The 14243-nt window shown below is 53.0% G+C and overlaps 1 protein-coding gene across 1 annotated transcript in view; it reads left to right on the top strand.

Moving 5' to 3' along the window:
• LOC119953143 (procathepsin L-like) overlaps nt 1-14243 on the top strand; it is a 48719-nt gene that overhangs the window by 10351 nt on the left and 24125 nt on the right. The window contains exons 3-4 of the mRNA XM_038777038.1: nt 6315-6437; nt 11148-11306. Of these exons, the coding sequence (XP_038632966.1) occupies nt 6315-6437; nt 11148-11306 (282 nt within the window). The remainder of the gene's footprint in view (nt 1-6314; nt 6438-11147; nt 11307-14243) is intronic.

Genomic DNA, 14243 nt, shown 5'->3' on the forward strand with positions numbered 1-14243 from the left:
GTGCCCTTTCAGAGGGTCAGTGCAGATTCGATGGGCCAAATGGCCTCCTTCTGCAGTATAGGGGTTCTATTATTCTATGAAGTGGAACTTCAGTTCGGAAAAGCAGCAGTAATTTTGAAGTTCTACTGGTTTTCTTTCTGGGTATGTAGTAATTAGACATGTTTCAGAAGATCCTTTTTTCTGTGACAAGCTGCCAGTTTTTATTTGCATTTGGCTGAACACAAAATGGCTTCCGGACAGTTTCACTTCCCTATTTCCGTTTATTCATCGAACTTGATATACGGGATTTTCAGCCTCTGCTAGGGGATTTCTCTGTTTCAATAAACAAAAGCATCTCTGTGTGTTTCAAATACAGGGAAGTGTTTTGATATATATATTATTTGAATATTTTAAAAATCTCCTTTGTTGGTGAAGACTCTGACTGGCTCACGCCCACCAAGCTACAAGTGCACTTGAATACCTCAAACCACCTGATGAGCCATCAATTGCACGAGAGACAAGTTGCATTACAAAGGTTAGGCTTTAATAAGCTAGAACTTAGCCCTGCGGTTGTCTACACTAAAATGGACGACCGCAGAGCGTTTCGACTATATATACCTCGCAAAGGAGGCGTGGTTAACTCAGCCTCTCGACTAATCGGAGAGCTGTCACATGACTGGTCTCAACCAACTGGTCGAGAGGCACATGACCGACCAGGACCAATGGTAAGCCGGTGTTCTGCCCCAATGGCAGACAGCTATGCAAATCATATCACCACATTCACCCATTGCGGAGACAGAAGCCGGGAGGGGGGGGGGTATCAACGAGAGCCGGGGCGGGGGGGAGGGGGGGGGAGAGAGAGAGAACTGGTAATATGAGTAGCAGCCGGGAGGGCAAAAATTTTCTCTCCTTTCTGTTATTAAATTTGGGGGCTTCCCACTGGCTCAGACAATAAGCAATATTATACAAAGTCCCAACAAAGTCCATGGAGCTGTTGGAATTTAGATCGATTCAATCAGTCTTTTCGTGGCCCGTGACGTTCTGGCAGACCGCCGCAGTGGAGGAGGTGACGTCAGGTCAGCCGATGGTGGTGGTTCCGCTGACGTCCTGGAGTCCGGGAGCGATGGTCCTTGAATCGTCTCCGTCACCCGAGCTGGCTGTGGAGACGCCATGGATGGGGAAGGGGTGACCTGAGTGGGGTGCTGGGGGGAAAAAAACAGGGGGGGGATCTGTGGTGGAGGGGGGGGGAAGGCCGCATGCCGGCGGGTGCCAGGTCCCGGAGGGAGACCGTGTCCTGCCGACCGTCGGGGTACTCCACATACGCATACTGCGGGTTAGCGTGGAGTAACTGGACTTGTTCCACCAACGGGTCGGATTTGTGCACCCGCACATGCTTCCGGAGCAAGATGGGTCCGGGGGTGACCAGCCACGTTGGGAGAGGGGATCCGGAGGACAACTTCCTGGGGAAGACAAGAAGACGTTCATGAGGTGTCTGATTTGTTGCGGTACAGAGGAGTGAGCGGATAGAATGTAGGGCATCGGGGATAACCTCTTGCCATCGGGAAATAGGGAGATCTCTGGACCGGAGGGCCAGTAGTATGGTCTTCCAGATGGTACCATTCTCCCGCTCGACCTGTCCGTTACCCCGGGGGTTATAGCTGGTCGTGCTGCTAGAGGCGATGCCGCTGTTGAGCAGGAATTGACGCAGCTTGTCGCTCATAAAGGAGGACCCCCGATCGCTGTGTATGTATGTGGGGTAGCCGAACAGGGAGAAGATGGAGAGGAGGGCGTTAATGACGGTCGATGTGGTCATGTCGGGGCAGGGAATGGCGAAGGGGAAGTGGGAGAATTCGTCAATAACCGCCAGGAAGTAGATGTTGCGGTTGTTAGAGGGAAGGGGCCCCTTGAAGTCAATGCTGAGACGTTTGAAGGGGCGGGATGCTTTGATCAGGTGTGCGCGCTTGGGGCGGTAGAAGTAAGGTTTGCACTCGGCGCAGATGTGGCAGTCACGGGTTACTGTCCTGACTTCCGCGATGGAGAAAGGCAGGTTGGGGGCCTTAATGAAATGGTAGAGGCGGGTCACCCCTGGATGGCAGAGGTCCGCGTGGAGGGAGCGGAGGCGGTGTATCTGCGTGCTGGTGCAGGTACCGCAGGACAGGGCATCAGGAGGCTCATTGAGCTTCCCAGGACGATACAAGATCTCATAGTTGTATGTGGACAACTCGATCCGCCACCGTAAGATCTTGTCGTTCTTGATCTTGCCCCTTTGTGCATTATCAAACATGAAGGCTACTGACTGTTGGTCTGTGAGGAGGGTAAACCTCCTGCCGGCCAAATAGTGCCTCCAATGTCGCACCGCTTCGACTATGGCCTGGGCTTCCTTTTCCACAGAGGGGTGGCGGAGTTCGGAAGCCTGGAGAGTTCTGGAGAAGAAGGCCACGGGTCTGCCCGCTTGGTTCAGGGTGGCCGCCAGAGCAACTTCTGATGCGTCGCTCTCGACCTGGAAGGGGAGGGACTCGTCGATGGCGCACATCGTGGCCTTTCCGATGTCCGCTTTGATGTGGCTAAAGGCCTGGCAGGCCTCTGTCGACAGCGGGAAGGTCGTGGTTTGAATGAAGGGACGGGCCTTGTCGGCGTAATTGGGAACCCATTGGGCGTAGTAAGCTAAGAAACCCAGGCAGCGTTTGAGGGATTTGAGGGTATTGGGAGAGGGAGTTCCATTAAGGGGCACATGCATTCGGGGTCGGGGCCTATCACTCCGTTACGCACTACGTAGCCGAGGATGGCTAGACGGTCGGTGCTAAACACGCACTTATCCTTATTGTATGTGAGGTTAAGGAGTTTTGTGGTTTGGAGGAATTGCTGGAGGTTGGCGTCATGGTCCTGCTGGTCGTGGCCGCAGATGGTGAAATTATTAAGATACGGGAAGGTAGCCCGTAATCCGTACTTGTTGACCATTCGGTCCGCCTCCCGTTGGAAGACCGAGACCTCATTTGTGACACCAAATGGAACCCTAAGGAAGTGGTAGAGGCGCCCATCAGCCTCAAATGCGGTGTATTTGCGGTCACTCGCGCGGAGGGGAAGCTGGTGGTAAGCGGACTTAAGGTCCACAGTGGAGAAGACCTTGTATTTCGCGATATCGTTAACCATGGCGGAAATACAGGGGAGAGGATACACGTCCAGTTGCGTAAACCGGTTGATGGTCTGGCTGTAGTCGATGACCATCCGGTTTTTCTCCCCAGTCCGGACCACCAGCACTTGGCCTCGCCAGGGACTGTTGCTGCCCTCGATGACCCCTTCCGTCAGCAGCCTCTGGACCTCGGACCTGATGAAGGACTGGCCCTGGGCGCTGTACCGTCTGCTCCGTGTCGCGACGGGTTTGCAATCGGGGGTGAGATTAGCAAACAAGGAGGGGGTCCACTTTGAGGGACGCGAGTCTGCAGACAGTGAGGGGGGTATAGGGCCGCCGAATTGGAAGGTCAAGCTCTGCAGGTTGCATTGGAAGTCCAGTCCTAGGAGTGCTGGTGCGCAAAGGTCAGGGAGGACAAGGAGTTTATAATTTTTTAAAACCTTCCCTTGGACCGTGAGGTCCGCGATGCAGCACCCGGTGATGTGGACGGAGTGCGAACCTGAGGCTAACCCCATTTTGTGTTTTACAGGATGGACAGGGAGCGCGCAGCGTCTTACCGTGGCAGGGTGAACGAAGCTTTCCGTGCTCCCGGAGTCCAGCAGGCAGCCCGTCTCGTGGCTGTTGAGGTAGATGAACGTCGTGGACGTGACTGGTCGAGCAGAATGGCCGCGAGCCGTGGAGAAAATCCGTATTCGTTGTCGTCGTCCGAGTAGATGTTGGAAGGACCTTGCGTGCCAGTTCCGGAAGGCGGTGGCCAGGACCCGCACGTGGAGTCGGGGCCCCAAGATGGCGTCGCCCAGGACCCGCACGTGGGGTCGGCGCCTCAAGATGGTGGCGCCCAGGACCCGCACGTGGGGTCGGCGCCCCAAGATGGCGGCGCCCAGGACCCGCACGTGGGGTCGGTGCCCCAAGATGGCGGTGCCCGTGGGGCCCTCGTGGTTGCTGGAGGCGGGGCTAGCGGTGCCGGCATGCCGTTTGGAGCGGCTGCGAGCAGGGGCAGCGAGGCGCGCAGGCCAGGCGCGGGGGCCCGGGGGCGGCGAGCTGGGAGGAGCGCGGTGCGCTGGAGGGGCCCTGGAGGAGAGAGAGAGGCGCGCAGGTCAGGCCCGGGGGCCGGGGGGGTGGAGAGTTGCGCGGCTTCTAGGAGGGGACCGGGAGGGCCCGGAGGAGCGAGAGAGGCGCGCTGGTCGGGCGCCGGGGCCCGGGGGGAGAGAGAGGCGCGGCAACCAGGAGGGGACCGGGAGGAGAGAGAGAGGCGCGCAGGTGAGGCGCGGGGGCCCGGGGGAGAGTGTTGCGCGGCGGCTAGGAGGGGACTGGGAGGCCCCAGAGGAGAGAGAGAGGCACGCAGGCCAGGCGCGGGGGCCCGGGGGGAGGGGGGGGGGGGGGGGGGAGAGTGTTGCGCGGCGGCTAGGAGGGGACCGGTAGGGCCCGGAGGAGCGAGGGAGGCGCGCAGGCTGGGCGCAGGGGCCCGGGGGCGGGGGAGAGAGTTGTGTGGCGCTCAGGAGGGGACCGAGAGGGCCCGGAGGAGAGAGAGAGGCGCACAGGGCGGGCGCAGGGGCCGGGGGGGGGGGGGGGGGGGGGTGGGGAAAGAGTGTTGCGTGGCATCTAGAGGAATCGCAGCGACCGTTTTGGCCTGGCAGACAGTGGAGAAGTGGCCCTTCTTCCCGCAGCTCTTACAGAGGGCGGAGCGGGCTGGGCAGCGCGGGCGAGGGTGTTTCGCGAACCTGCAAAAGTAGCAGCGGGGCCCGTGGACTTGTCGGGGCGTCCCGCGGCACAGGCCGGAGGGAGGTCGGGAGCGGCGGATGGTGGTGGGGAAGCGTGCCAGGAGACCCAGGATGGTGCCGCAAGGCTGGGGACATAGGCACGGGCGTTTTGATCGGTGACCTCCAGGGAGGTGGAGAGAGTCCGTGCCTCAGTTAAGCTGAGGTTGTCTCTCTCCAGCATCCGCTGGCGGATAGCGGGGGACTGCATCCCAGCTACGTAAGCGTCTCTGATCAGTAGTTCCATGTGCTCCGTAGCTGCGACTGCGAGGCAAGAGCAATTCCTCCCCAGGATAGCGAGGACCTGGTAATATTGGTTTAGTGACTCACCAGGGAGCTGTTGTCTGGTGGCCAGCAGATGTCGGGCGAATACCCTGTTGACTGGTTTAATGAATTGTCCATTCAGCTTTAGTCTGGCTGCCTCGTAATCTTTTTCCTCCTTGATTATCGCGTAGGCGTCGATACCCACGCTGGAGTGGAGGATGTGCAGCTTCTGTGCCATGGTGGGGGGGCTGGTTGCAGATTCCAGGTATCCTTCGAGGCATGTCAGCCAATGTTGAAAAAGTTCTGCAGAGTTCGGTGTTTGCGGGCTGATGCGGAGGCATTCGAGCTTGATCCGGAACTCCATCTTCAAAAATCTAGCTTATTAAATTGATGAGCCATCAATTGCACGAGAGACGAGTTGCTTTACAAAAGTTAGGCTTTAATAAGCTAGAACTTAGCCCTGCGGTTGTCTACACTAAAATGGACGACCGCAGAGAGTTTCGACTATTTATACCTCGGCAAGGAGGCGTGGTTAACTCAGCCTCTCGACCAATCGGAGAGCTGTCACATGACTGGTCTCAACCAACTGGTCGAGAGGCACATGAACGACCAGGGCCAATGGTAAGCCGGTGTTCTGCCGCAATGGCAGACAGCTATGCAAATCATATCACCACACCACCATTTTCTTAAACGTATGCCAATGGGTTAATTCACTCTGGGCGCATCCCAGTCAAAACCCACTCTGTCCTCACCCATGGCCCATGTTTCTCCAGCAGAGCTTGCAGTACAGCAGAAATCGGGGCCAGGTCCCGAGCCGAGAATTTGGCCCATACCAAGGACCAGTCTACCTGCCCATATCTGGGCAGGGGGCAGATGCATGTCAAACCCACAAAGTCACAGGGAGAAAGTGCAAACTCCACACAGACAGTCACCCGAGGCCAGAATCGAACCCGGGTCCCAGTCGGCTGGTCGGAAGACAGTCACGGCCGTGAAAAGGGTGTTTACACTGTGGCCTGTCAGACTCTTAATCAGCCTTTGTATCCTGACACTATTTGTGTCTCTGAGAAACGTGTACAAGTTTATAACAGGAACTTCATTTTAGGAACTGTTTAAGGTATTTTTGAAATATAAAGGTGCCGTATAATTTGTCACATGATTCATTTCTTTTCCTCTTTCTCTTTCAGGATGAAGGGTATTACAGAAGGATGGTGTGGGAGAAAAATTTGAAATTAATCCAGCTTCATAATCTGGAGCACTCGATGGGGAAGCACTTATTCCAGTTGGGAATGAACCACTTTGGAGACTTGGTGAGTATGAATACAACTGTTATGTTGCAGTACATAATTTGGCTCCTATGATACAGATCAGAACATGTAAGATTGAGCCACGTTAACCAACAATGCCCGAGGCTCAATCCCGAATCTATATTGTGTTGACCAGAGTCAGGTTGGTAATAGGGGCAATATAATGGATATCAGTGCCCCAGAAGCCCAATCACTACCCAGTGGTCGCTATCAGGTGTCATATTGGGTGAATGGTCACCTTCATCTCACACCAGTTGGGTGGTTGCTGGGGAGATTGCTCTGGCAAGGTGCTCGATTTTAATGAAAGGGCCTCATTTAAATACAAGAACCAGCTTCATACTGTTGATGGTAAACTCGGCATTTGAGAGGGCAGGAAATCCATCCCCAGTCTGCTGCGGCCCTTTAAGAGCAGAAGCACCGGGGGTGAGGGAACACCGGAGTGAGGGACAGCAAGTTGCAGCAGCAGAGAAACTTTAGCAGTAAAATCTTGGGAATCCCCTCCCCAACAGCACTGTGGGTGTACCTACACCACATGGACAGCAGCGGTTAAAGATGGCAGCTCATCACCACCTTCTCAAGAGCAATTAGGGATGGGCAACTAATGCTGGCCTAACTTGTGAAACCCTCATCCCATAAAAAACAAGGAGGTTAACATATGGGAACCTTTAATTCTCAAAATACATGAGAGACTGAAGAAAGACAGAGCATCACACTTTATAAATAAATAAATAATCTTTATTGTCACAAGTAGGCTTACATTAACACTGTAAGAAGTCTTACAACACTAGGTTAAAGTCTAACAGGTTTGTTTCAAACACGAGCTTTCGGAGCACTGCTCCTTCCTCATTCACCTGAGGAAGGAGCAGTGCTCCGAAGGCTCATGTTTGAAACAAACCTGTTGGACTTTAACCTGGTGTTGTAAGACTTCTTACTGTGCTCACCCCAGTCCAACGCCGGCATCTCCACATCATGGCTACATTAACACTGCAATGAAGTTACTGTGAAAAGCCCGAGTCGCCACATTCCGGCGCCTGTTCACGGAGGGAGAATTCAGAATATCCAAATTACCTAACAGCACGTCTTACAGGATTTGTGGGAGGAAACCAGAGCATCCATAGAGCATTCACTTGTTTCTAGTATTCATTGGCTGCAGCTAAAGGTCGTTTTAAAGATGTCAAAGTTGCCGTGGAATCATAGAATCTCTACAGCGCAGAAGGAGGCCATTTGGCCCATCAGGTCTGCACCGACCCTCCAAAAGTACAGCCTGCCTAGCCCACGCCCCCACCCTAACCTCGTAGCCTCACCTAACCTTTTGAACACTTTAAGGGGCAATTTAGTAAGGCCAATCCACCTAACTTGCACATCTTTGGACTGTGGGAGGAAATTGGAGCACCCGGAGGAAACTGACCCAGACACGGGGAGAACGTGTAAACTCCACACAGACAGTCAACCAAGGCCCAAATTGAACCTGGGTCCCTGGCGCTGTAAGACAGCAGTGCTAACCCCTGTGCAACCGTGTCTAAGGAATTCCTGCTTTCTGATCCGTTAAGTAGGTAGCAGTCACATTGGGAACACTGACACCTCCTGTTGAGCCTGATCTGCTTCTCCCAAATGGAAGCATGGCCTCCTCCTAAATTACAATAGGCCCAAAATTCAGAACAGCTGGACCACCAGCAGTAAGTTAGCAGAACGATTTTCCAGACTTCCCTCCCAATACTGTCTCATTTATGCCTAAAAGCAGGCAAAAAGGGTTCTCCTATGTGTATGGATCAAGCTTGGTCTCAGCGTTTGAACAGACTGCTGATATTTAATGCTGAGGTTTGTGAAAGGACACACACACCAGCCACTGACCCTCCTCCAAACTCTCTTTCCTCTCAAAGTCCCATGAATATTTCATCACTTTTCAACCCCATGTCTGTCAAGGTGTGGCGATCTGAGGTGTTGGCAGATTTAACAAATATTATGATCCCGGACCAGACCCCAACATTTTCTAGGATACAGGACAGAAATCCAAAAGCTGTGAGGAAAGGAGATGTCACTCCGGGACTGACTCCATGCACAATAAGGAGATGGTATATTGAAACAAACTTTATTACTAACACAGTATTAATCTACCTTTAGCAGCACAGAAATATAGCTTATCAGTTAAATAATATTTAACAATAACATGAAACACTTTAACTCCTAACTGATCCCTTCTTTATCCAATCAAGCAAAACCCATCACAGGTCAAAGCCCACTTTTTAATAAAGTTAGCAAACACATGATTACTTGCCAGCCTCTTTATAAAGAATTCCTTCAAAAAACTGTATGGAGGGAGAGAGCGGAAAAAGCCTGCAGATTCCTGTCTGCGTCAGGCTATTGCTCAACCCGACAGCCTATTGCAGAAGCTGCTGGTTTGTTCACAGCCAAATCTAAACTGACTGCTAGAGATCTGGTACAGACCTGGCTCTTCTCATTACTACACCATCTTTATCCCACTCAAATCACCTAATTACTTAACTTTAAACTTAATTACTTAAGTTTAGAGGTCTAATGGAAATAAAACGGAGCCCCGTGTCGAGTGCGTTTAGCCGGGTGTTTCCCGTTGCTCGTAGCGCTGAGAAAGACCCTGCTATCTAACGAGACGCGTTTTATTTCAGGGCTACAGGGGGCTACAAGGGGTAACGCCTCCCCAAGGCTGTACTTAGTCTCACTGGTGAGCGGAATTCCTCAGTGCAGGAAGAGAAATGGTGCCCTGATCTCAATACCCCCTAACATGACCCCTGGACCCCCAACTCAGCTATAAGGAGGGGTAATTGGGTCCCCACACCCCACCTAACAAGGACAGGGTAAGCCAAGACCCCATCCCCGGTGCGGGAAAAATGCCACGCGGGTACCTTGGCACTGCCAACTTGGCACCCTGGTGGTGTCCCTGACAGGCTGGCAGTGCCACCTGGGCACCCTAGCAGTGACAGGGTGGCACTCAGGCAGCACTGCAGGGTGCCCAGATGTCACTGCCAGGATGCCAGGTTGGCAGTGTCAGGGTGCCCAGGTGGCATCAGTGGCACAGGTACCATCCTGCCCAGAGTCCAGCAGCCCAGAGGCCCCTGATCCTAATGGGAGGCCCTCCCAAGTGCCGGTGCATCTGGAACCTGTTTGTGGAGACCAATACTAACCAGCGCCTGTCGGGTTCTCCAAGGAGAGGGTGTTAGATCCTGTGGTGTGGGTAACTCTGGCGAGAGCATATTAAAGTATGCCTTAATACAACACTTTAATATGCAGATCAGCCAGATCTGGGTCCTACCTATTGTGTGCTGGATTGTGACATCTCGCGAGATCCCATGGTGAGTCAGATAGATCCCGGAAGAGGTCTCTCCCAGGATCTACCTGCCGAACCGCATCCTGATTCCGGTGACATGTGGCCAGTAAATCATGCCCAATGTCTCTAATTATCTGCTTCCCAGGAATCATAATAAAATCCATTAGCCTCTCCTTTTAAATGTAAGCATTGTTTCATATAACAATGTACTCACTTTTACAACATCTTAATTGCACCCTTTTGCAGTCACAGTGTCTGTCACTCTTTTTGACCAGAATTTTAAAAAAATTACTGCAACAGACCGTAACCCAGGCATTTAAAACCATTACTGCACCAGATACATATAATACAATATAAACACCAATTTATTATATTCATCACACAGGCCTCGACAGGGGGATTTCCAGAGAGAGTTCTTACTCCAGATCCCCATTGAACAATTCCCAGCCAACATTAAGTAAGAACAGGGCTGGCCTGAACGGTGATGCTAACATGGTAAAATAACCTGCTGACATAAGGCTTATACTTTAAGGAATAGCTACTTGGAATGTTAAAAATGGCAATACAAATAGAGTCCAATATAAGTCATGATCTTTAGAAGTGAAGAAGAATGGGGAAAGCCCAGGGCCAGGAGGAATTTCAATCGCATTACTCAATCCAACCTGCTTTAATTATATACATAGGAAAGAATTAACATAATTGATAGGGGCATTACAGGTTAACTGGCCCCAGGCTTTATTCAGTCTGAAGTTCATGTTTAATTCTGGGCTAGCCATCATTTCCAGCTGCAGATTGGACCAGTCGCAAGCTTCTAATGGCTGTAAAATCACAGAGAGAGTAATTGGGCGGCCTCGTAGCACAGTGGGTAGCACCGCTACTTCACAGTTCCAGGGTCCCAGGTTTGATTCCCGGCTTGGGTCACTGTCTGTGTGGAGTTTGTACTTTCTCCCTGTGTTTGCGCAGGTTTCCTCCGGCCGCTCCAGTTTCCTCCCACAAGTCCTGAAAAACCTGCTGTTAGGTAATTTGGACATTCTGAATTCTCTCTCCGTGTACCCAAACAGGCACCGGAATGTGGCGACTCGGGGCTTTTCACAGTAACTTCATTGCGGTGTTAATGTAAGCCTACCTGTGACAATAAAGATTACTTTACTTTAGGGTGAGATTTTCCAGCCCTTCCCATCCGTAATGGGTTACAGGCGGTGGGACAGGTGTGCCACGCAAAACGCCTTTGTCATCAGTGGGACTGGAAGATCCCACTGCTGGCCTATGGCGTGCGTCCTCCTCCACCAGAAAGCAAGCCACCGGAGTGTTGCAGAAAATCCTGCCCGTAGTGTCTGATCTGCCTCTTTGGTTTATGGGTTTGAGGAGATTTTGGTTCTGATCCTAACTGCAATGATCTACCTGTTTTACAGACAGCTGAGGAGTTCCAACATTTTATGAATCAGCTGCACCTGCTTGAAATTAAAAATTCAACCAGGAAAGAGCCTGCGTCAACTAGGCCCAAACCATTCCGACTTCCTCAGAGTATTGACTGGAGGGACAAAGGTTACGTTACTGCAGTGAAAAACCAGGTAAAATGACAAGGATGGTGGCTAAGCTATCTGAAGAGAATATTGTCATGTTACAACATAGAACAGAGTCATAGTATTCTCCGGCAGTGCAGAACAAGGTCAGATTTCCACAAATCCTCCAACTTGATACTTGGAATTCACCTAGGAATGAAAGACCAGGGGCGGGATTCTCCGACCCCTTCCCCGCTGGGTTGGAGAATTGGTGCCCCCCCCCCCCCCCCCCCCCGGCTATTCTCCAGCCCGCGATGGGCCGAGGTCCCGCTGGTTCTATGCCAGTCCCGCCGACGTAAATTCAACTAGGTCCCTTCCAGGCGGGACCTGGCAGCGCAGGTGGGCTCCAGGGTCCTGGGGGGGGGGCATTTGGCCCCGGGGGGTGCCCCGTCGGTGGCCTGGCCCGCGATCCGGGCTCACCGATCCGCAGGCGGGCCTGTGCCATCGTGGGCACTCTTTTCCTACGCGCCGGCCGTGTAAGCCTCCGCCATGGCCGACGCGTAGGTGAAACCCCCCCCCCGCGCATACGCGGGATGATGTCAGCAGCCACCGATGCTCCCGCGCATGCGTGGATCCGCGCCGGCCAGTGGAGTCCCTTCGGCCCCAGCTGGCTTGGCGCCAAAGGCCTTCCACGCCAGCCGGTGGGGCGCCAACCACTCCGGGGCGAGTCTAGCCCCTAAAGGTGCGGAGGATTCCGTCCCGCCGTGAACCCCCGCCCCGCCGGGTATGGGAGAATCCTGCCCCAGATTTTAATCCCAGTGTGAGTAAGTCTGGATAGGGGCTGAGCGTCAGGCCCTGGGATTTTACCAGTGTGCGTAATCTGTAATGGTCCCCATCAGTCCCTTGCCAATCCAATTGGAAGCGCTAACCTGAATGAACAGGCCAGGGAATTCAGGTAAGTGGTTAGACGGGGGATTGGGAATGCAGTGCAATCAAGGAGAGGGGCACAATGAGGCCGAGGTTTTCTTCTGAAGTCCTGTGGCAGGTTTCAAATCATGGCTTCAATCCTCAGAAATCTATAATTGTGCACTGATTCTCATCTGGTTCAGCTCACTTGGCTAAATCGCTGGCTTTTAAAGCAGACCAAGCAGGCCAGCAGCACAGTTCGATTCCTGTACCAGCCTCCCCGGACAGGCGCCGGAATGTGGTGACTAGGGGCTTTTCACAGTAACTTCATTGAAGCCTACTCGTGACAATAAGCGATTTTCATTTCATCTTTCTGTTGACTGATCACTTTATCTGTGATAATGTCTTGAACAGGGAGATTTACCTCATGCCTGACATCAATCCCAGTTTGACAGGTCGACAGAGAAGCCCCAACCCTCTGACTGAGACATTCATGAGCTAACAGTCACACAGCAAGGTCTCAGATGACTCTCCATCCTTCCGTCTAGAGATAGTGGGCTGGATTCTCCCAAAATAGGACTATGTCCCCACGCCTGCATAAATACGCTGGCGTTTCACTTTGAAGATTCCCGTGAAAAAGTGGAGCAGATTCATTGACCTGCAGGGGGCTATCAGGGACCCAGAGTAGTTCACGCAGCTTTAGCTGCAGATATAGGCCACCGCACTTCCGGTTTCGAGTCCGCACACGCGCACAGCGGCGGCCTCCAGCGGCCGGGCGAGCGCCGTGGTGGAGTCGGACCACGGAGGTAGATGAAGAATGTAGACCTCCCTGATCAGCCGCATGCCCGAAGATCCGACCGTGCTGATCTGTCCCCCGGCCGCATATGAAGGCCCCCTCCTGATGTCCGATCTCCCTCCCCCCACCAGGACTGAGTCCGCAGCCGCCATGCGTGCATCCCGACCAGCGATAGGTGGTTAGAACCACGTCATCGGGAACTCAGCTGGTCGGGAGCGGAGGATCGCTGGACGGGCCGCGCGGAGTACTCCGTGAACAAGGCGATTCTCTGGGACTGGCGCTGGGCCCGATTTCAGCGTGAAATTGGATTCTCCGCCCCAGTGCCGAACACGATTTCAGCGCGGGGCTGCGGAGAATCCAGCCCAGTATCTGTCTGAGCACCATTCAGATATTCAGAACATACCATGTGGAAAACCAGGGGCATAGTATTAGACACATTTTATATTTCTTTCCAAGTTGAGTCTGGCAAAAACCTTCATTAACCCAGGCCTTGAAGGATGACATGCAATAAGGCCTCCATCAGTGCTTCATTGAGACTAACTCCTTGGTGGAAGCACCAAGATAGCACTGTCTCTGACCTTTCCTCGATCCCTGACTTCAAAAAGATGTTTTTCCAAACAAGTTTTTTGTTTTAATTTAGAGCACCCAATTAATTTTTTCTAATAAAGGAGCAATTTAGCGTGGCCAATTCACCTACCCAGCACATCTTTTTGGGTTGTAGGGATGTGACCCATGCTTCTCTGAACATGTTTAATCGAGATTGGAAGATCATGGGCGATATTCTCCGTTTGGAAGACTATTATGGGCTGGACTCACCGTTTTGGAGGCAAAGTGCCGATGCCGGCGAGGGGACTGTGGCGTTTTACGATGGAAAAATCGGAGGCATGCGACGCATTTATGCCATTTTTGGGGTGCTGGAGGATCCTGATTTGGCATCAAACCAGCGCCTACCGCGATTTTGGTGTCAAAGGCTGTTCTCTGCCAATCGCGTTTCGCGATTTCGGCATTGGCCAATGGTGAATCCTGCCCTATGTTCTTCCACCGGAGCTGAATTGCACCGGATTTGCACTCTCGCCGGAAGCGCGAATCAGGAAGCGATTGCCAATCCTTCCTCATGCAAATATTGCACGGTGAGGATTGCAAGGGATTCCCTAGGGAATCGTGCTATCAGGCAGCCATTTTGGGTGATAGCGAGGCCCTGTGAGGTCCCCGCAGTGCAATTGAGCCCCCAACCCCTGGATTTTCTGGATCACCACCCTCCCCCCAGTACAGGGGTGCCCTGACCTCCCCCTGACACAGAGATC

This window comes from Scyliorhinus canicula, chromosome 18 (assembly GCF_902713615.1).
Source record: "Scyliorhinus canicula chromosome 18, sScyCan1.1, whole genome shotgun sequence".
In the NCBI taxonomy this organism is placed as follows: Eukaryota; Metazoa; Chordata; class Chondrichthyes; order Carcharhiniformes; family Scyliorhinidae; genus Scyliorhinus; species Scyliorhinus canicula.